Below are 23,114 nucleotides of genomic sequence, written 5' to 3'. Positions count from 1 at the left end.
CCTGAGTGGTCAGCTGGGCTTCAGAACATGGAGTTTAGTCTCTGCATTTCAGGGCTGGGCTGAGAAACTTCTAGTGAAGGGATCTGGTGCCCTACCAAAACCCCACTGCACCCCGTCCTAACCTAAATTGTCTGAAGTTTAGGAAGATGGGTAGATCTGATTGCTTCTTGAGTCTTTTCTAGTAAAATTGGTGTTGGGGGATGTTGTGCCTACTTCCCTGTAATACGCTGTCATCTACATCATGTGTTCTTTTGTGTGCACCATGGCCCAGGGAAGGACTTTCAGGGGTTATTTGTCATGGTCTATTAGATTTCCCAAAGAGACCGGTTAAAATGCGGATTCCTAGGCCCCTCCCCCACACTTGGGTGCGCACATACAGTGCGATTGAAACTTCGTGGCCCATGAGCAGAAGTCGGTATTTTGTGGAAGAGCCACACTCACGGGGCCAAAGAGCCGCATGTGGCTCGCGAGCCGCAGTTTGCCGACCACTGCCCTGGTAATTCTGCTGCAGGCAGCACTTGGACGTGGAGTGCTCGAGATGATGAGGACCACACACACAATTCAGGAATCCTGTCAAGTATCTAGAACTGTGGTCCACACGCTGTGGAAATCCATCGGGTTTGACAGATCAGCATTAACAATGATGGAGATAACACGCCTAGGTAGTTTTGTCAATAAGGCATGAAATTTAAGAAGCAATAAGCTATTACTTAGAATAACAGACTACATGATTACTTTCCATGAAGGAAACAGATTTCTGAAACAGAGGGGGAAAAATAGAAAGACAGCTTAATTTTCTTCTGATGACATTTAATCTTTAAGGACCTAAACACAAGAGAGTTATGTGAACAAAAACAAAAAGGTATCAGTCATATTGCAGAAAAGTTATTGACTTACAAACTGCTTCCCCCTGGGTGACCTTAGCCAGACACCATTAAGGGTACGCATCAAAGAGGGCTACCAACCAAGGGACCCAGTGCCCCATTAGAGAAAGAGGTGCAGACCCCCCACTCAGGTGAGTGGCAGGACAGTTTCATGGCTGAAAGGCGAGGACCTGGTTCTCCTCCGTGGTCCCTCTCATTTTTGGTGATGCTCGGTGAGTGTCCAACTACACAGGACCACCTCTGAAAACTGCGACAGGCAAACACATCTGCTGGACTCACAAAGGGATGGATAGATTCTGCTTTTGACGGGCTCATTCAGCCAGATGTTAAGTGAGGACACAAGATGCAGGCACCCTGGTCGAGATGAGATGAGGAGGAGGGCCCTGCCAGTGGGTCAGAGGAAAGCCCTGGATGCACACGGGAGGGTGCGAATCCCCACACTCCCTTATGCGAATCCCTCCACCTGAGACTCTGCTCCTTCTAAAAGCTGAGGGTGATAATGTCTCCCTCTAATGGACGCTGTAAGGATGAAATGAGATAACACACGAAAAGCACTCAGAATACTTAAGAACATGCCTGGCTCTTAGTAATGATTCCACCCACGCCACTCACAGATACTCTAACCGGCTATTTTCAGTTGCGTGGACCAGCCCTTGGGTGGTGGCATGTGTGTGTTTGTCACAGTTGGTGTTCAACAGCCACCTTTTAGCCCCAACAAATGACTTCAAGGTCTCAAAACTAGAGTCCTGAGCTGGTTTGGAGCCAGACTGGAGGACAAGCCTGAATTTCAAGTGACAAAGGAGTTAATGGTTCACTCGATAGATGTGCATTTAAAGTGTTTCCAGGGACAGCAGTTCACACATGACCTTGGCCACGGGGGCAAAGAGCATCTGAAAAGATGGACATGTAGGCACCTCCAAGGAGGGGTCAGCTCACTCACTCCGCACCTGGGCCTCAGGCTCATTTAGTGCCGGGGCACAGACAGGAGCGAGCCCCCAGCAGAGCGAGTGAGTGTGGAGGCCGGTTCTCAGTCCTGGGAGGGGCAGCTGGGAGCAGAGCGCTGGGCCATGGCGGGCTCCCAGTGGTTTTTGAAGGCTGGTTCCTGTGCTCTGCCATCGGCTGGGACGGCTGGTACCACACCCCAGCCTCCTCCACCCTGGGCTGGAGGGGAAGGAAGATTCCACACTGCAGGCTGCCCAGACACAGCCAGCCAGCCACTGCTCCGTCTTCTGTCCCTGTCAGGCCCAGACCAATCCGTCTGTCTGGAGGAAGATGTGTCCTGCAGCTTTGGTGGCTGGATAAAAAGCCTCATTAAGGGGACAAGCGCTCAGATTCCCAGAACCTTGTCAAGACCGCAAGCAGGCAATATGCCTGGGATTACAATCCATGAGGAAGTGGTTGGTCCCAGATACAGAATCCAGAACTTGCCTATCCTTCCTTTTCTTTCTCTAGGGAGTCGGTCCTTCATCCCCGGGAAGGAAGGTGCCTTGGAAGTAACCACACCTCCCCTTGCAGTGGGCGGAGCAGCAGCAGCAGTAGCAGCAGCAGCAGTAGCAGCAGCAGCAGCGCTGTGGGCTGAGGAAGGCAGCCCTGTCCGGAGCCCAGGCTGACCTCCCCTCTGGCCGCAGGGAGGGTGCGTTCTCTTACACACAACCCAGGCCTGTGGAAAATGATTCAGACACGTTTCCTCCTTCTCAACTAAAATAATAAAAAGGCTTGAACAACATTTTCCCTTCCAAAGCAGAGCGCAGGCCCTCCATCCCGACCTGAATTCAGACAAGCGGATTCAGCCCCAGCTCCTATCTGCCGTGACTCCCGGTACCGAGAGGCCCCTTGCCTGGGCCTCCTGCCGGCAGAGGAGCCCTCAGTGTCATCTTTGCATTGGGTCACTGGGCATCGGGGAGAAAAAGTGGAAAGAAGCAAAAAGAAGAGCCACGATGCCCAGGGAGGGCACACCCGAGGCAGGCCAGTGATAAGCCTCAGGCCACAGCTGTGGGGCTGGTGTGGTCCAACTAGGAAGCAGAGGTGGCGGAGGACGGTCACTCTGCCTCCTGGGCTCAGCCGGCTAGTGGAGGCAACCTGTCCTCCACTGCTCAGAGTGAACGTGGGAGAGGAAGCAGGGATCTGCTTTGCTTTCTCAGAAGTTTAAAGGTTCCCTTCTCGAAATCCTCCCCAATGGTCTTCCCTAACAAGACACAGAACCCCCCAAAACACTGCCTGTCTGCCTGGATCACTCTCCTGCCTCCTTCCTCACCGAGCCATGAGACTCTGCCTGCCTTTTGGGCGAGCTGAGCGTGGGGGCAGCCCCTCTGAGGAACACCTGCTTCTGGCTCGGGCAGGTGCCTGCCACTCCTCATCTGGGCTCTGGGGCATGCCGGGAGGGCCTCTCAGAGGCTTTATCGTCATGTACATGACAACCTGTTTTCCCTGCGTCTCACCCACGACCCTCACCATAAGGTGCCTGGCCAGGGCCAGGGGGAGTGATAAATATCTATGGAATGAATGAGTTCAGAAATTCATCACTGTGCTCTTGTCTTCTGTCCGTGGCTTTTTGCTGGTCAAAACAAGTGCAGGGCCAGGACTGGAAATAGAAAAGATTGAGTGGGGGCGGGGAGGGGGGAGTTGGGGAGAGGCACATAAAAGAATGGATGCCGCTGTGAGAGAAAATTGCAAAAATGAGATTTTAGGGGGTGGGGGAAGCGTGGCTGGAGTGGAAACCCAGCAGGAGATTTGACACCTGCACACGAGGATGGGCAGAGTCAGAGCACGGAGGTGGGGGCCCCAGGGAACTGACCACACAGGGAGGGTGGGTGAGGGGCCAGACCTCTGCACTGGCTATCTCCCCAAACTGGGGGCCCCTGGACTCCCAGGGTTCTGGCCGCCACCACAGCAAAGGTGAGGAGACTTGGAGGCCTTTACCCCACAAAAAAACCTCAATGCTCTAGGGCAGCGGTCAGCAAACTGCGGCTCGGCAAACTGCGGCTCGGCAAACTGCGGCTCGCGAGCCACATGCAGCTCTTTGGCCCTTGAGTGTGGGCTCTTCCACAAAATACCGACTTCTGCGCATGGGCCACGAAGTTTCAATCGCACTGTACGTGTGCGCCCACACGTAGTATTTTGTGGAAGAGCCACACTCAAGGGGCCAAAGAGCCGCATGTGGCTCTTGAGCTGCGGTTTGCAGACCACGGCTCTAGGGTTATCCAGTCCTAAGTTTCCTGAGGCCCAGACTTTGTCACTGGAACTCTCTGGAGGAGAGCCACCAAAGCAGCCACTGGAGTCTTGGATTTGAGGCACAACGGCCTGTCCCCACATGTCGCTCAGGGCAGCCATGGCCAGCACCTGCCCGCCCCGTGGTGGAGACTGTGCTAGCTTTGAGAGCCTGGTAGGCACAGCTCCAGCCTGCCTCGGTCCTTCTTCAAAGGACACATGGCGCCCTAACTGGTTTGGCTCAGTGGATAGACCGTCGGCCTGCGGACTGAAAGGCCCCAGGTTCGATTCCGGTCAAGGGCATGTACCTTGGTTGCAGGCACATACCCAGTTGGGGGTGTGCGGAAGGCAGCTGATCAATGTTTCTCTCTCATCGATGCTTCTAACTCTCTATCCCTCTCCCTTCCTCTCTGTAAAAAATCAATAAAATATATTTAAAAAAAAAGGACACATGGCTAAAAACAACCCCCCACACACACACATTGTTTCTGCTGCAGACTCTTTCTCCACCCCTCCCTCAAAGTTCCTTGAGTCCAAAGGCAAAATGTTTCAAGGCAAAGCATTGAAAGACTTGAGAACATCAGGGGCTGGGTGGCAGGACTGTGTGCACACCTCCCAGGCTTGGTCACTCAGAGATTCTTCTGGAGTCAGAAGTTCCTCTCAGGCTTGCACCCTCACATCAGAGCTCAGCCCGGACGAATCTTTGGACAACTAAGTTATATACAAGCTTTGTTTAGGCTTGAGGCCACCACGCCGAGTTCTGCCCGAGCTATTCGGACATCTACCCCACAGAAACAAGTTGTTGCTGATTCAAATGATCCCACCACAGGAACCATTTCTAAGCAATGAGGAAAAAGGCGTTGTGAAATCTATCATGACTCACCTCATGAATTAGACACTTGTCTATGAGCTGTAAATAGGAACTTATATTCTCCTCATCGGGTCTGGAGACCAAGAGCTGTGTGCACACTGTGAATTAAAAAAAAAAAAGATGAATTAGAAAAATGCACACCCATCTCCTAACCTTGAGATCTGTTTCTCATTTCCTTTCAGGACCAATACTGAGAGGTCTGTGTGCCTGTGGCTGTACGTAAGGATCACAAAGAAGGCCAGGAGGCTCCTCATCCCACTGAAGTCAAAGGCTCGGGCACCACGGGAGCCCTTGCCTCGAGGAGCCCCGTCGATGAATTCCAGGCATACCATTCTATATTAAGCCTTCTGCAACCCAGCCTGACACAGACACGCTGGGGGAGGAAGAACGCAGCAGTGTCCCGAGCTCTGTCTTTGCAAGAGGCTCCTTTTGAGAGGGAGTTCAAAGGCAGCAAAGGCCATCCGTGTTATTAGAGAGCAGTCTCCGTGATTTTTATGAATGAACCGCGCGCCTCATTTGGAGGAATCAAGCTGGCACATCCTTTAGGACGTGAGGTGCGTGGGTGCACACACGAGCAGGAGGCCTGATGCTCAATCACTGGAGGGTTATTTCTCAAAGTGATCCACGCACTTATACACACACAGGTTCACCTACACACTCAGGTAAGTGCTGAGGCTGACAGCAGAGTGAGTCTGTGGGCAGAGGACACACGCTGCTGGGTTTCATGGCCACATCAGTGGAGCCCATTCTGCTCACTTCTAACTGATGACAAAAGACATCAATTAGAAGTGAAAATGCCTGGCACTCAGTAAATCACACTTGAAACCTAGGCATTCTGACTTTTTTCTCTCTCCTTAATCTTGCGTAAGATTATAGCGTTGTTTGTAACAACAGAAACTTGGAAACCACTTTGAGGTCCATTCACTGGGGCCATTACATCAATTATGGTTTACACATACTGTGGGATAGTATGCAAGAATGAGTTGGTGCTACTGCATGGATAGAAATATTAAAAAAGCGTTGGTGCTACTGTATTGATAGAACTGTTAAAACTATATAATGTAAAAAAAAAACTGCAGAGAAACATGTAAACAAGACCTGTGTGTGTGTAAAAAGGACACTCATGTGCTTGTATAAAGTTACCCAGGGCATATTCCAAACCTGTTCATAGTGGTTGCCTCTGAGGCTTGGGGTGGGAGGGCTAGTTTCCACTGTCTCCCATTTTGTGTAGTTCTGATTTTTTATGTTGACCTTGCAATTATTTTATAATTTATTTAAAAGCATTTAAACTTTATAAACAAGCTGGGCCAGAGAAGTGCAGGCCTCCTGAGGGCAGAGCCCCCTATACTTCTCGCCACAGGGGAGGTGGGGTGAGGCACCTCACACTCAGGCAACCACCCCCACACCACATGGCCCTTCATCCATGGGCTCTGGTCATCTGCTCTAAGTGCCCACTAGGGGGTGGGGGAGAGCAAGGAGGCGAGGGGAGGAGACCAAGCTACTGGCATTTCAGCCCCAAGGGATGCCACAGGTCATCTCCTCTGAATCAGATTTTTAAGGATTTAAGTCTTTTGTAGGACATGTAACACGGGAAGTTTCTCAGTGCAACTATAAGACTCAGGTGTCTAGCCCGGTGAGTGTAGCTCAGTGGTTGAGCATCGACCGATGAACCAGGATGTTACAGCTCAATTCCCAGTCAGGGCACAGGCCCTGGTTGTAGACTTGACCCCTAGTAGGGGGCGTGTAAGAGGCAGCCAATCGATGATTCTCTCTCATCATTGATATTTCTATCTCTCCTTCTCCCTTCCTCTTGGAAATCAACAAAAAGATATATATGATTTTAAAAAAGACTCAAGTGTCCATATCTGTTGGTAAAAACTTTGTTCTTTAAAATGGTCTAAAATATTGGACAATAAGGAAGAAAAAAATTATCTCCCCTTCCTGAAAGTACCGATATTCACTACATTTTTCAAGTAATCATGTTTTCTTGTGACATACTTATCAAGCACAAATTATTCTGGCATTGGACCAGGATATGTGCACAAGGAGCTTAGCCACAGGCAGTCCAGGTAGAAAGGGTGCTCTTACCCAAAGGACCACGTGTGAATTCTGTCCTGCCCTCCAGACACACACACACACACACACACACACACACACACACACACACGGAATGATCTGTTGTCAGGGCTGACTTTAGTCCAATGATTTTCAACACGTGCGCCGAGGCACACTGGTGTGCTGCGAGAATCTGTAAAACATGCAATACCTGACTACTTAGTCAGGGGCACTGACCTCCTTTCTCTTAAGATTGCCAAAGGAAAAAATGACAACAGCCAACACAATAGCTGCCCGGTATGAACAGATAAAAATTATACCCATTTTTTGTCATATAGGCAGAAGATATATTTTCGGTGTGCTGCAGAATTTTAGTAATTAATGTGTGCCCTGCGATGAAAAGATTGAAATCGATGCTTCAGCCTGAGGGTCTAAGGCCCAGTGACTGCCAGGAGGGCCAGCAGCCCTGGTCTGGAGTGGGAGAGGAAGGATACAAGGTTAAGGAAGGGACCTTTGGAGGTCAGAGAGATCTGAGTTCGATCCAAATTATCTCCTCTGAATCAGATTTTTAAGGATTTAAGTCTTTTGTAGGACATGTACCACGGGAAGTTTCTTAGTGCAACTGTAAGACTCAGGTGTCTAGCCCGGTGAGTGTAGCTCAGTGGTTGAGCATCGACCGATGAACCAGGAGGTTACAGCTCAATTCCCAGTCAGGGCACAGGCCCTGGTTGTAGACTTGACCCCTAGTAGGGGGCGTGTAAGAGGCAGCCAATCGATGATTCTCTCTCATCATTGATATTTCTATCTCTCCTTCTCCCTTCCTCTTGGAAATCAACAAAAAGATATATATGATTTTAAAAAAGACTCAAGTGTCCATATCTGTTGGTAAAAACTTTGTTCTTTAAAATGGTCTAAAATATTGGACAATAAAGAAGAAAAAAATCATCTCCCCTTCCTGAAAGTAAAGTACCGATATTCACTACATTTTTCAAGTAATCATGTTTTCTTGTGACATACTTATCAAGCACAAATTATTCTGGCATTGGACCAGGGTATGTGCACAGGAGCTTAGCCACAGGCAGTCCAGGTAGAAAGTGTGCTCTTACCCAAAGGACCACGTGTGAATTCTGTCCTGCCCTCCAGACACACACACACACACACACACACACACACACACACACGGAATGATCTGTTGTCAGGGCTGACTTTAGCCCAATGATTTTCAACATATGCACCGAGGCACACTGGTGTGCTGTGAGAATCTGTAAAACATGCAATATCTGACTACTTAGTCAGGGGCACTGACCTCCTTTCTCCTAAGATTGCCAAAGGAAAAAATGACAACAGCCAACACAATAGCTGCCCAGTATGAACAGATAGAAGTTATACCCATTTTTCGTCATATCAGCAGAACATATATTTTTGGTGTGCTGCAGAATTTCAGTAATTAATGTGTGCCCTGCGATGAAAAGGTTGAAATCGCTGTTTCAGCCTGAGGGTCCAAGGCCCAGTGACTCTGCCAGGAGGGCTAGCAGCCCTGGTCTGGAGTGGGAGAGGAAGGATACAAGGTTAAGGAAGGGACCTTTGGAGGTCAGAGAGATCTGAGTTCAGATCCAAATTCCTCAACCTCTCAGAGCCACACTTTCCTCATCTGTACAATGGGCTCATGACATCGACCTTGGCAGGCAGCTGATCCAGCCCCCAGGGGAAGCCCCTCGGGGACTGGTAGTTCTGGTTAGTGGTGTTGAGAAGGGAGATTGGGGGAATTCAGGCCTACCTTTCCCCATGACACGCGTGAACTGCCCGGGGAGATCCCCCTCCGGCAGGGGGGCGACAGCCAGCTCCCCGTCACAGCTGCTCAGATGGTGTGGCTGGAGCCCGCCGCTGGCGCCGGCTGAGGTGGTGGCTGTGGCCCCCGGGGCCCCTGAGCGAAGCCGGGTGTGGGGCCTGGGGCTCCCGGCGGCGAGCCTCGGGGGTGGCGCTCGGGGAGCTGTAGGCCTTGATAGGAGTCAGGATCATCTGGTGCAGCTCCTGGAGTGGGATGCGAAGGCTGCCCCCCTCGATGATGTCCTAGACGGTCAGAGGGAGAAGACCGACATTAGGGTCAGGGACGGGGTGCCCCGCCTCCAATGCTTCCCCTGCCCTGCCCAGAGCTCTTCCCAGACAGGACGCAGGGCTGTTGGCCCTTCATCATACATTCATTGGAAAAGCAACCATTTCCATTTTATCTAATATTAGCCCAGGTAGGAAACTTGGAATATACAGATATGTACAGTGAGGAAAATGTAAGTCACCTGAAAACCTCACTATCCAGAGATGATCACTAAAATGATTTCGGTCCATTTCCTTCCCTAGCTTCTTCAGGGCCTTTCTAGAAAATGCACTTCTATTGCTTACACTCACATACTTCAGAAGCTGTATAACAAAGCTTGAGGCAGGGTCATATGGTGGCTTCCTGTCTTGTGTGTCAGTGGTTTTAAGTGAAGGAACCTTCATTCAGCCCATGATACAGGAAACACAGGGTAGTGGTTTAGAGCACAGATTCTAGGATGGATGTGAGGTTTCAAATTCTGACACTGCTGTGTGACCTTGGGTAAATGACTTAACCTCTCTGATCCTGTTTCCCTGTGTATAAAATGAAGATAACAATAGTACCTGCCTCATCAGGTGGTTGTAATGATATTAATATTTGTAAAGCTGCAGGTCTATTTTTGTGTCACGTGAAGCAGAGTGGGTGAGGGGAGGAGGGTGGGAAATGAGTTCCGAGGAGCCACAGGGGGCTGAGTGTGGAGGCCTGCAGGCTGGGGCAGGGATGCAAGAATTTCTTCTAAATGAATGGGAAATGAGGGAAGGTTTGTCGCAGGGGCACAACATGTTTTAGAAGTTTCATTTGAGAGAGAAAGACATGTAAGATATATGTGTAGTATAATGTATAAAATTGCATATAATATATATATATACGACTTGATAAATTAGATCTTTCTGCACATGCAGTTTGATATACTGGGGATTATTTATTAGGAAAAGGAATGGAAGTTGATTCTGACAGACATTTACCCACGTGCCAAGTGCTCCCAGAGGTGCCGAACAGGCCCAGACACTCGTGGCTGGAGGTCGGGGCAGGGCTCTTCCCTGGCATAGTGGGTGGGCCCAGCCTCTGCCCCAGCGCTGCCCAGTGCTTATGCCCTGGGATCCCGGAAGGACGCTGACAAGCAGTGCCCTGATTACTAATGAAGATTTAATCTTCCGAGAGCCCAGAATAGCAAGGACAATTTTAAAAGCACGAGCACCAATCCATTCCTGGGATCCTCTCTTGCCAAGAAAAATTGCTTGATGATGTCACGGAACACAAGGATATAGAATGTGATCATTTCTGCACCCTGACTTTCTAATCAATCAGTTAGTAAGAGGAGACCTGAGGACGGCAGCCCTGGACAGATGTGTTCCAATTCTGGGCAGCAAAACACCAATTGCCCTGCTCTGTCATTGGCGGGAACACGCTTTGTTCAGGGAGTTGGGAGCAGAGCCTGAATTGTGCCTTCGCCTAGTTGGCACCCGGGGTTCCTGAGGGAAGGGAAATGCTAAGTAGCCACCAGAATTGTCTCAGTCCTGGCCAGGACCACTGCCCGGCCTTCTTTAGGGGAAAGAGTCCATTTTTCTTTCAACACCTGGTGGATATGGCCATGGCGAGACCAGCCGCAGCCTGTGCTGGCAAGCCTGATGTGTGAGTTGGGGTGCTCCTGATCACTTCCAGTTTTCCTGCTGCCCAGACTGGACCAGCCTTTTCCCAGAATCTGATCCTGTCACGTGACTGGTTCTCTGACTTTGGACTTGGTAATCTGGTTCGGGGCAAGGCACATGGAGGCGAGCTAGCTGACCCATGCCAGGAGAGCCCTTGCTGCCCCTTCTGACCCAACTATGTGTCAACTGGACTCCTGCCTCTAGGTCCTCCAGTTCCTGCCAACCACTCAACCAGCACCTGGGTTCTGACCTCCTTGTCCAGCTCCTGACAGAGGTGGGGAAGGGGCAGGACAGAAAAGTAGGGAGGCTTCCCATGAAAGCAGAAGGGCATCGCATGCATCTTGTCATGCCATCCCACATGGCACCTACCTCCTTGTCCAGCTCCTGACAGAGGTGGGGAAGGGGCAGGACAGAAAAGTAGGGAGGCTTCCCATGAAAGCAGAAGGGCATCGCATGCATCTTGTCATGCCATCCCACATGGCACCTACCATGGAGGCGAGCAAATGCATGCCTGTGACATCGTCAACTGCCACCAGACCTTCGTTTGCTCTCGTCATGTGGCAAGAAGGTCTCTGTAGTTACTCAATGACGGGGAAGGAGATTATGGGTTATGCTAAGAGCTGAACTCCTTCAAATAGGAAACATATACTTGCCCCAAGTTCAAATCTTATCTTATTCTATTGGAGACAACCACACCAAAAGGGAAACTATACACATAATGAATAATGTTGGACACTTTCGGGAAATATAATTTACAGGAATCATGCAGGGTTTGGTTTGGTTTCCCCCACAGACTTCAAGCCACTGACTCAAAGATAACGCTTAACCATCAGCTTCCACGGTGTGGCACCAAGACCATCAGGTCACATGCTGACTCCTCAAAATGAATTCCCGAACTCAACACGGAGTGCCCAAGTGGAGCAGGAAAGTAGAAAACGCCCAAATGGGACTCAATCCAGTGCCCTCAACTAGCTGTTGGGATTAATTCTCCATGTTGACAAAAACAGGGATTCAACCCAAGTCTCTATTGATCCTCATGCCATAAATGGAATCCTATATTATAAACAAAAAGGCAAAAATGAAGCTGCGTGTTCACACGCAGGGCTCACATGAGAACTGAGGGCTCACATGGGAACAGGTAATAGGAAGGCTGGTCCACCATGGCACGGCCACCAGCTGGAAGGTGGACCAGCTGGAAGAAAGCTATTTTCAGACCGTCCCAGCCTTCCTGGCCTGGCTCTTTTAGGTCTTTGAGGAAGACTGGACAAGCCTTTCCCAGGGCATTGAACAGCAAGGAGATGCAAATCATACAGCAGAGAGCTTCAGCAGCCAGTGTCCCTGACACGTACGCAACTGTCCGTGGCTCCATCCTTGTCTTTCTGTGAGAAGAACTGGACTTCCATACCATAAACAGGACTCCTGCATCTACTTAAATCCATCCTCTCTCCTTTTCATTCACCAAACATCAGCTGAGCCCTACCTGGAGTCAGGCACTGTTAGATATAGGGGATCTAGAAACAAATATGGCTGAATCCTTGACCTAAGAAGCTTACAGTTGCTGGGACCCATACGGTGTGAGTATACTGCCAGGGCAGGGGGTTGTGGGAACATGGAAGAGGTGTAGGTGTGTGTGTGTGTGTGTGTGTGTGTGTGTGTGTGTGTGTGTGTGTATCTCCTTTCTCCATCCCAGGGTCCCAGGCTCAGAGTATGTCTGATTGAGCTTCACAGTTTGGGAGTCAGCTGAAAAGGATGGTGAATAAACATTTCATTATTAAAGATAAATGTTAAAAAAAATCTGCCTCAATGACCATTCTAATCTTTTCCCTTTTCCACCAAATATCTTGAGAAGTCTACATGTCCTTACCCCAGAGCCTCATCACCCACCTTTACTCCCCAGTTCATGGGTTTCGCTTTGGTCTCTTCCCAACTCCTTGAAACCCTTCTCATCTTGGCTATGGGTGACCTCCTGATAACCAATTATAGGGGGAGAGTTCAAGCCTCATCATATGTGACACATGCATGGTGCCCGATGAGACTCCCGCCTTCAGACTCTCTCTCTGACCCGTGGGGCAGGCTCAGCAGTGTCTGGTTCCTCCAAACCTCCTGTGACTTCTCAGGGCCTGTCTTCAGCTCTTAACACTCAACACACTTTTGAGGGTATCAACTAACATTTATACACAGATGACCCACAACTGAGTCTTTCAAACCCTTGTGGACTCTAGACTGTTCTGGCCACGGACCTGCCTTTCTGTCTTGCTATTCCACAGGCACCTCAGACTCGATCCGTCAAACTGAGCTCCATTTTCCCACACTGGGAACCCTCCTTATACACAGATGACCCACAACTGAGTCTTTCAAACCCCTGTGGACTCTAAACTGTTCTTCTGGCCACGGACCTGCCTTTCTGCCTTGCTATTCCACAGGCACCGCAGACTCGATCCGTCAAACTGAGCTCCATTTCCCCACACTTGGAACCCTCTTATGTTTTTTTGTCCCAAATGGCCTGGCATCCAGGTCCAAGCCCCCTTACCAATGCTTGGACTCCTGCTAAATGGCCTCTGACCCTTCACCCTCCTGGTCCCTGCTGTGGCTCAAGGGCCCCCGGAGACTGGCTGTAGGCTCCTAATGTGTCTCCCAGCCAGCACTGGCCCCTTTCAGGTTCCTCTCCTCACCCTGCAGAGAGGTGTGTTCAGTCCAGGAAGACGTCCTCACCCTCCTCAGGGATGACGCCCCCGATCACACTAGAGTGTGAGAGCTCTGGCTATGCGTGGAGCCCCCAAGGCCGGAACTGCGTATTACTCAGGATTCGCCTCCAGTGGCCGGGGTAAATCTAGTCCAAGGCAGATGCTGAGTAAGTGTTCAGTAACTGAGTGGAACGGCTCTGGACACAGAGCTCATCTGCAGTGACTACTGATTGTGAACTAGCCACGGGCGGGGTCCCACGATCTCCTTAGAAATCCCCAGGTTCTCTGTGAGGTAAGAATGCTGTGGGAGGCCAGGTCATGGGACAGCATTTCCAACAGCACAATCAGCTGAGGATGCCTGGAAGGCCAGAGAAATGGCTGGTTTCAGGGTGTCCTGGTGGCCCAAGTGGCAATAGGTTATGGACGATACGGCCCTTGAAGAGCAGGAGAGACCCAGGTCCCAGGGAAGAGAGAACAGAGCCAGGGGCTGTCCTTGGTGGATGCTGAGTTGGGGTTCCCCTCCACCCCCAGGCCACGAGCTCCTGAGGGGACAGACAAGCAGGTGGCTGAATGTGGATGTTCTGAAGCAAGCTCAACATGATGGTCTGACCTACAAGCTTTCCTCTTCACAGAAGTCAAACCAGATAAACTCTGCATTGCTCTCCTCCTGCCCAGTAGCTGCCCTCAGACTCCGTATCACACCTGTCATCTTTTCGACATTCCCATTCCAGCGGAGAGTCATTTTGCAGAGTCAATATTATTCTAGGTGTGAAGTCTGGGACGCAGAAAACATCACTGATGCATCAAAGGTTAGATGGGAAGTCAGGGCCGCAGGGACTACCTGGCTGCCCTGGGGCTTCCACACACTGATTCGGCCCCAGGCCACAGGGAGCAAAGCTCACAGCAATTCCACCTCTCTGTCTCTGCGTGTGTTTCCTCAGGGACGGGACAGGAATGCGTTCCTGAGGGATGCTCCAGAAACAAGGGGGGTAAATCACTCTTTCATCGTAACACTTAGCAATGCAATCCCTACGCAAAATGTTCTTTGTGCTTCCTAACAGATAAGGCCAAAACTGGCCTTTTCAATGTTTCCCAAAAGAGAACGGTTTCTTGTGTTAAAAATGGCAACAATCACTCCGGTGGACAAGCTGCTTAGTAAAGCAGTTAGCGTAGAAGTTTGAACAGCAGCAATAACCTCAAGGTCAGTTGCAGAGGTCACCGTCATCCATGATGAGCTAATTGTGAACGGGCCTGGATGTGCATGTGAGTAGTCTCTGTGTATCCATCCAGAGGCTTTAAAAGCAACCTTCCTTAGAAAACATATGTGCATATTCTATAAATATACCTTACCTTCTACGGTGTGGGCTATGCATTAACTATAACTATATACGGCATGTAAAAGTATACACACATTTTGTGAATAAGTCAAGAAAACACACCTCCCATTGCATTAAAATGTGTATGTGCTCACAAACCTCACTTTAGCCCTACCTACCTCTACTTTGCTCCCTTCCAAAGGCGCCTGGGAGATAGCTAACGAGGTTGCCACTGGAGCTCTGCAGGCAGCAGATAACTACTGAACTTCCCACCGCCACTCCACCGCCTCCCAACAGTAGTGCATGGAATAGCGACTCTGGGGCAGAGCAGACAGCTCACTGTGTGTGGAACCAGGCCTGCTCTCCTCTGGCCCTTAGATGAAATCATAAAGTCACCAAGTCCTAAAAATGACATCGTTTCCAGAGTGATGTCTGGATACAAAGATAGGACGAGAATGTGTTTAGACAGCAAACACAGAGGGACAGTAGCAGCTGATAACTGCTTTTAACACTGGAATAAACTCTTTTTCAGCATTTGGCATTTTTGAGATGGTTCCTATCCGAGTCATGAGGACCTATTCTGTTGTTCAGTGAAAGTGTGAAATTACTCTCTGGAGAGCCAGCGCTGCCGTCTGCCAAGTGACTTTGATCCCCTCTCTAGTGGGACCTGGGGCACACCTGTTGGTGTTGGCCCCTCTGGGGCAGCTTTCCTCAAACCCAGGTCCTTCCCTGGGCGTGGGGAGCAGGCAAGAGGCAGATCTGCACACTCCCTGCACTGTTTTGTCAGGATTTCAGCCTCTGATTGTGGGTTGGACCCTGGGGCAGCTTTCCTCAAACCCAGGTCCTTCCCTGGGTGGTGGGGAGCAGGCATGAGGCAGATCTGCACACTGTTTTGTCAGGATTTCAGCCTCTGATTGTACGTTGAACTCTTCTCTAATCTCTCCACATGCACAAAAGGCAGAGGGAATGTACACAGAGAATTCATCTGACAGCACTTCCTCTGTGCCTGGAATGGCCAGTTACAGGCTGCCTGGGCCCCGGGAACAAGTACATGTCAGTAGTCAGGTTACATGGAAGCATGAATAGCCAGGAGGCTGCGCTTCAAAATCATGCCATTTTCCCTAACTTTGATAAGGAAACAGCATGACACACTCTATCGGGTCTGCCAGTGACACTTTCCAAATGAGGAAAGTCCCCGGTCCATTTCCCCGTGATGAAGGTGGGAACATCCTCTCGGCCGGGAATAACTTACCCTTTCCAAAGACTTCAGGAGGTTTTGTCTTTCTTTGAGCTTCTGAATACTGATGACAATTTTGTGCCTTGCACCTTTGGTAACATTCTGCAATTGAATTAAAGTTATATTTAAAAAAAATTTTTTTTAAGAAGTAGCTTAGAGACTGGGAGGCTATTTAGTACTTTACTGTTTGCTTTGTTTCTACAGGTTTGCAGACTAGTAAATCTCTACTTGTCTCTCCTGTTAGCACCTATTGCTAGAAACCTCTTCTTGCTTAGTAGTCTAACTCCATCTGGCTCCACCCGAGCCTGTGTCTTTTGCTGTAACCTTCAGGAGAGGAAGAGAGCTGGAATAGCCAATTACCCCACCCCGCATGAAATTCCTTCACAGTCTTCTTTGTTTGTTTTTAAAATATATTTTTATTGATTTCAGAGAGGGAGAGAGAGATCGAAACATCAATGATGAGAGAGAATCATTGATCGGCTACCTCCTGCATGCCCCCTACTGGGCCACAACCTGACAACCTGGGCATGTGCCCTTGACTGGAATCGAACCCAGAACTCTTCAGTCCGCAGGCTGATGCTCTATCCACTGAGACAAACCAGCTAGGGCTGTTTGTTTGTTTTTTGTTAATCCTCACCTGAGGGTATTTTTTCCATTGAATTTTAGAGAGAGTGGAAGAGAAGGGGAGAGATAGAGAGAGAGAAACATCAATATGGGAGAGACATAACAGGAAGGGAAGGGGAGAGAGAGAGAGAGAGAAACATCAATATGGGAGAGACACAACAATTGTTTGTCTCCCGTATGTGCCCTGACTAAGGCTGGGGATGAAACCTGCAACCGACATACATGCCCTTGACCAGAATCGAACCCAGGACCCTTCAGTCCACAAGCTGACGCTCTACCCACTGAGCCAAAACAGCCAGGGCATCTTTATAGTCTTAACAGATCATTTTTAAGTCACACACATCTCTTTTCCAGGCTCCCCGCCAGGTTCCCTGGAGTTCCAACCCCATAGAGATACTCATGGCTTCCTCTGATCTTTCCTATGCTTCCCATCTCGAGAAGATGTGAAGTCCAGTACAGGTCTCACCTGGTGTCACAACACACAGGCAGTTTTTGTCAGGAGACTTAAACCTACAATTCAGTCCTCACTTCAGGTAAATGATTAGGATTCACAGGGTGGTGGATCTTATCTTCTTAATTGTGCAGCAATGATGAGCCGAAGGGTTTAGTTTAACACTTGTTAACTACGCATACTGCAAATTCCCAAATAGGAGGTTCTTTCTGAAATGAGGTCTCTAATACAAACTTCTTACAACTCTTCATAGCATTCCTCTTAAAAAAGGAAAAGATGGCAACCCCAGCGACATCTCCTTTACTTAGGAAAATTAAGTTGTCAACTGACAACTGAACTCATTCTCAAGATGAAGCACCGAGGACATATTTCTGTTTAGCCTTGACTTTGGGTTAGAGCGAATGAAATCACTCTGAAAAGTTTGTGCTGGCCTCTGGCATTGCCCTCTGCATCAATTATTTCTTGTTTTGTTTTTCCTGAAGTCAAACAACTTTGATGACTTAGATTTTTCTCTCAACTATGACCCAAAGACAAAAAATGCTCTTAGAAGCAGTTCTCATCAATTCCTGGGATCTCAAGGAGCAACCGAGATGAAAAAGCAGAGGGAGAAGCGTTAGGAAGTTGAAACGAGTGCCTTTCATTCTCAGAGAATGGGCAGTGACTTTGGGTTTTGTCTTGCATCTCAATATTGGTATCCAGCCAGGCCAGCAGAGGTTAACTGAGGGAACTGGATGTGTACCGGGAGTCCAGCGATCTGCTGGGAGGTATGTGTTCAGACCAGCTATGCCCCAAATGGCACAATCTCCTCTTCCTGCAGGGGAAATACTATTAGCCTGTTCAGACCATTAATTCTTTTAAGTCACTGCTCAAAGGAAACCGAGGTCAATTTAAAACATGCAAATAGCATTTTAAACAAGGGAAACAAAGACATCAGTCAGATCTATTTACTCGAGCACAGCGTGGTAGGAAACATGCTTAGTTTCGGGGGTTCTGTTGACTGGCCTGGCCTTTGGCAACCGCACTTGGGGAAAGACGCCTTAGAAGGAAGGAGGAGCTTTGTTCCTTTGTGGTACGCAGAAGGGAAATGAAATCTGAGACCTGAGGGAATCCCATCTCAATAACTGTCCTGCGTTATTGAAGGTGGTTAGAGGGAAAAAATATTGTGCAGCTTACTCCAATCTCAGCTAAGACCAGTCAGAACATGCTTTTGTACAAGTGTTGAGGCGTGAGCGGGTGCTTCTGCTCAGTAACTACTAGAACTTAGTTGATTTGTAACCAGACCGGACAACAGACAACCAATCGTTCTATCATTCCCCAAACACACCCTGGTTGGACAGAGGGAAGGAGGAAAAGAAAGCATAAGCAGGACACAGGCTCTTTTGAGACCTTGGTCAAATGTTCCACTTCTAGGAGATGCCACCGATTCCTCCCTAGCACCCTTGAACTTAGTGAGCGTACCTAGGTTATACCTTTTTCATGATACTCTATCTTGCCCTCATTTGCCCTGTGGTTATCTGCTTGTCTTCCATTTCCTACTGGACCCTGAAGGCAAGACCCTCGCCTTACTCACCATGCAACCCTGGCCAGAACCTGGCAATTCCTCAAAGAAGACAGCTACCAGGAAGGTATAGGAATGGGTCCAAATAAGATCTGTCTTGGACTTGAACTTCGAGTTCCACCCAGGGCACCTTCTCAGGGGACGGCCCCTGGAGCACGTACCTGAGCCTCCAGCTGGCACTCGGTGAGGGCCATCATCTCCTCGTAGGTCATCTGGGAGAACAGCGCAGCGTACTTGTGAAGGCGGAGGCTTTTTAACCAGGCTGGAACATCTGCGGTGCAAGATGCGCAAGAGGTGGGGAGAGACATTGAGAGGGCACGAGAAGAGATGACAAAAGGTGTGGGGATAGAGAAAGAAGAGGGTGATGGTCAGAGGGAAAAAAGAAAAAAAAACTTTATGTTACTAGTTTAATTTTGGCAGCAAATTATGGGCTTAGAAGTCTGGGTCTAGCCCTGACCTTCTCGGTCTAGCCCTGCTGACTCACCACTTTAGATCAGGGGATTGCTAACTTGGGGTCCATGGGCTTCAGGGCATATAGGAGCTCCCTAAAAGTATATCCCAATTTGTGAATATGTGGGTAGTTTTTCTGGCAGAGAAACATCCATAGTTTCTGTAAGATTTCCAAAAAGGGTTCATGACCCAAAAACTGGCAACTGCTTTAGCCGGACTACTTCATTACTGATTTGGAAAGAACTGACTTAAAATGTTAAAACTACATTTGATGAGTCTTCATCCTCAAGATAATATCTTTTTAAGTTCAGTGCAGATGTCCACATACTGTTTCTTCCACTTCTCCAATGAGAGGAAAACCAGGCAGCTAAGACACCCCATCACCACCATGGATGGAGTTGTTTTCATTCTTAGCCTGATCACTCTCCTTCCTTCCTATACTCCCATGGGAAAAGCATTTCTCCAAGCTATGGGATGCATCTGGATGTCTCTGACATTTTCCTTGAATGTCAACCACTTATATATCAGGATTTGAAAGGTCCCAAGATTGGCCAGATCATAGGATAATGGAAATTCCAAAACACATTCAAATTAAGCCCCAACTTTGGGATTCTAGAATTAGGAAAATTAAATAGTAACTATTGAAAATCCACAGGAGAATTATTACCTTGCTACAACCAGAACAAATTGATAAGTCTCTAGAATCATCTTCTCCCACCCCTAATTCAGACAGATGGCAAAATTAAGTCATTAATTCTAGATCACAGAGTATGGTGAAATGGGAAGAGGACCAGGTCTCCTGAACCCCAGCTTTTCCTACATTGTATCAACTTCCTGTAAAATGAGGACCAAACAGCCTATCAGTGAGAGGGCTGAGTAAACAGTGGTTGCAAAGTACTCTGAAATGCTGAAGCACTGGTAAAAGTTATTCATGCTTTCTACAAAGTACTAGCCATTCCTAATCATGTTGATCACAAGACACTGTCTATTGCTAAGTGCTTTATTCTGAGGCACTGACAGAGACCACAAAAACTCCGAAGTAAGTGGAAACTTTCCAATTTTTCAATGTTTAAAGCAGATAACTGGGGTTGATTAAAGAGGCCTGCCTGTCCTACTCTGAAATCAGGCCCTGCCTCCGAGGTGAACCAAACCTAGGCTTAGGGAATGAGGGTATAGGATGACCTCCTGAAACTCAAAGATATAGGAGGGGAGGATAGTCTGGTGAGGTTACCTTTTGATTTGCAGTAACGGGAAGGCCAAAGATGGAGAATTTCTGGGGAAATAGAATTGGGTATCCAATGGCATTTTAAGAACAGATTCAGCCATCTCAGGCAAGAAATCACTTGATTCTGTGCTTGGAGCCCTTCATTCTACTGTGACAAATGGAGTCCCTCTGGGATCATCATTAACCACAAACAGACAGGTCTTCCTCAGGCACATAGTACCAACCCCTTACATCCTCCTCAACTCAAACTGCAACTGGATCAAGAGTCCAGGACCTGCCAGCCCAGAAGGTGCTTTTCCTCTTGTGACATCCTGGAGCTATTTTATCAGATTTTTATTTTCACCGTGTTTTTGTTGCAGTTAAAGCAATGCTCATAGTTCTGCAGAGTGAGCAGCAAATAACTACAGCACCAGCTTTTAGGCCAATAACGTGTCACCTCTTTGTTACCAGGGTTCATGTTTGCTACTTACATCATTGAAAAGCCCCAAGTCGCTACTTAGAAAACTCAACAATCATGACTTAAAGGAGTCTGGGTAACCCTATGCCACATTTGGGCACAATTCATCACAAAAAACTATGGAGCAACTTCCTGGGCCAAATTTTCACTGGGTGCCCTATAGCTTAATCATGCAAAATCCACTTATGATTAAACAAACAGAATCCTGAGCTACTAAATCATGTTGAAAACTGGGTGCTTTATGATTATTATTTTTTAAACTGGGTGCCTTATAAGCCAAGGTGACAATATAGTGTTTTGAGTCGGGGAGAGTGGGGTACAAGTCTTGGCAAGTCTCAGTTTAACCAGAGCTAGTTCCTTTCCATAAAAGTATTTGACAGCCAGAATCCCCTTGGTTAGAGGAAAGAAAGAGCCTGCCTCACTCATATTGTCAAAATGCAGGTCACTGGGAGCTCTTTTTCTAGAAAAGGTTCCTACACAACTTCGGAGCATGGAGAAGTAGGCCTTGCTGAAGCCTTATTTCTGGATATGTTTGTGGGAAGTGTAAGCTCTTCTTGGCTCTAGTCTCTGGAGCAGGTACATGTGACTCTGCTTGTGCAGCAAGCACCTCAGTGCCTCGCTCAGTGCTGGGCGCTTAAACAGCTCTCCCTTCCTGCAATGTGACCTGATGAACAAAGAAGAGGAAATCCCAGTTCTCAAGAACATAGCCTACTAACCTTCATTCGCCGGTTGGCGGCGAGGCACTTTCCTTTGCCAAGGATTAAAACAAAACACCATTAAAGGGGAAACAAACCAGAGAACTGAGTGGCCTCCCTATTTAACTCCTCCCAAGCCAGGAATTCATTCCACTACTTGGATGCTAGATTCTGTAAGATGATGGTCAGAAATGAATTCTAACTAAAAGCTCAGGTCCTTTCTCATGGTCCAGATGCTACATGGTTGGATGCAAAGCTAAGAACCACCTAGCATAACCTCAGACCTTCCTTTTTCATTCTGCAAAGCTGGGGCTATGGCTGGTAGACACAGAGAAGTGGGGAGAAGCAGGGCTATTTTCTGGAGGAGCTGATGTGTGATTGAAGGCGTGCATGCCTCTTGGGCTCCCATTTCTGGCTGGCACAGCGCCGTTTAAGCTTCATCTGGGCTGCTTCTGATGGACACCCCAGTGGAGGTCCCAGACTAGAAAGTCACTCTCTTATGCAATGTGAGAGAGAAAGATGTTTTGCTATGTGCTGGGATGACTTCCTTGCCAGGTGTGGGCATCCTGATATTTGCTCACTCTAAATTTATTGAGTGCCTGCTATGGAGGCCAAGCTCTGTGAAGAAAACATGTCCTTGCCATCAAGAAACTTTAAATCTGGAGAGACAAAATTATAATAGCTGCAGAACAAATGCTAAGTCTACTCAAAGTTCTAGGGGGCACAGAACTTGGCTTGGGGAGTGAGGGATAGCTTCACAGTAGCAATAAAACTGGAATCACTGGGCAGACCGTATTGAGGAAGCCATCACAGGAAGTCAGAACAGTATATAAATAAAGCGCATGTCTAAGAGAGCCTTTGGGGTCAAGAAAATGCTTGGGTGAATGATAAAGAATGGCTAGACACAAGGCAGGGCAAATAGCCAGGGGTCAGATGACTGAGATCTGTAATTCTGAAACAGAGAAGGTAGACTTCATCTTGTGGGTGATGAGAAGCTGCTGAAATCGAGCACTAGAGGCTTAGTCAGATGAGTATGTTAGAAAGATGACGACTGTCAGTGGAGAGGCTGGACTGGAGGACTGTGAGAATGGAGTCCAGGAGATGAGTCCTAGCCCTTGGAGATAGCTTGGGAGGGCAGTGGCAGAGAAGGAAAGGAAGTGAACTGATAGTCTGTGAAGATAAGGGAAGAACAGGGAGTCAGAGAGAGAAAGGAGCCTAATCAGAATGGTTCCTTTGATTCAGGTTTGGGGAGATAGAAAATACAGGGAAGACAGAAAATTCAGGGGAGCAGCAGGTTTGGGGTGAGAAGAGAGAGATGGTGAACTCCACTTTAGATCAGTTGAGTGTCATTGCCTTTGGTTCAGCAGGTGAAAACGTCAGCTGCTCAAGATCTATGAAGAGAGGTCAGAGTCAGACAACCATTTCCTTGTCAGTAGCATATGGCGGTTACTCCACTTTAGATCAGTTGAGTGTCATTGCCTTTGGTTCAGCAGGTGGAGACATCAACTGCTCAGGATCTCTGAAGAGAGGTCAGAGTCAGACAACCATTTTCCTTGTCAGTAGCATATGGCGGTTATTTTATTTTATTTTTTAAAAATATATTTTATTGATTTTTTACAGAGAGGAAGGGAGAGGGACAGAGAGTTAGAAACATCGATG

At 48.3% G+C, this 23,114-nt stretch overlaps 1 protein-coding gene across 1 annotated transcript in view; it reads right to left on the bottom strand.

Annotated features, from left to right (window-relative positions):
- SAMD4A (sterile alpha motif domain containing 4A) overlaps positions 1–23,114 on the bottom strand; it is a 105,065-nt gene that overhangs the window by 40,047 nt on the left and 41,904 nt on the right. The window contains 5 exon segments of the mRNA XM_014545598.1: positions 4,975–5,060; positions 8,795–8,934; positions 8,936–9,087; positions 16,011–16,097; positions 18,790–18,899. Of these exon segments, the coding sequence (XP_014401084.1) occupies positions 4,975–5,060; positions 8,795–8,934; positions 8,936–9,087; positions 16,011–16,097; positions 18,790–18,899 (575 nt within the window).

This window comes from Myotis brandtii, unplaced genomic scaffold, assembly GCF_000412655.1.
Source record: "Myotis brandtii unplaced genomic scaffold, ASM41265v1 scaffold413, whole genome shotgun sequence".
NCBI lineage: Eukaryota > Metazoa > Chordata > Mammalia > Chiroptera > Vespertilionidae > Myotis > Myotis brandtii.
This window is presented reverse-complemented; position numbering and strand designations above follow the sequence as displayed.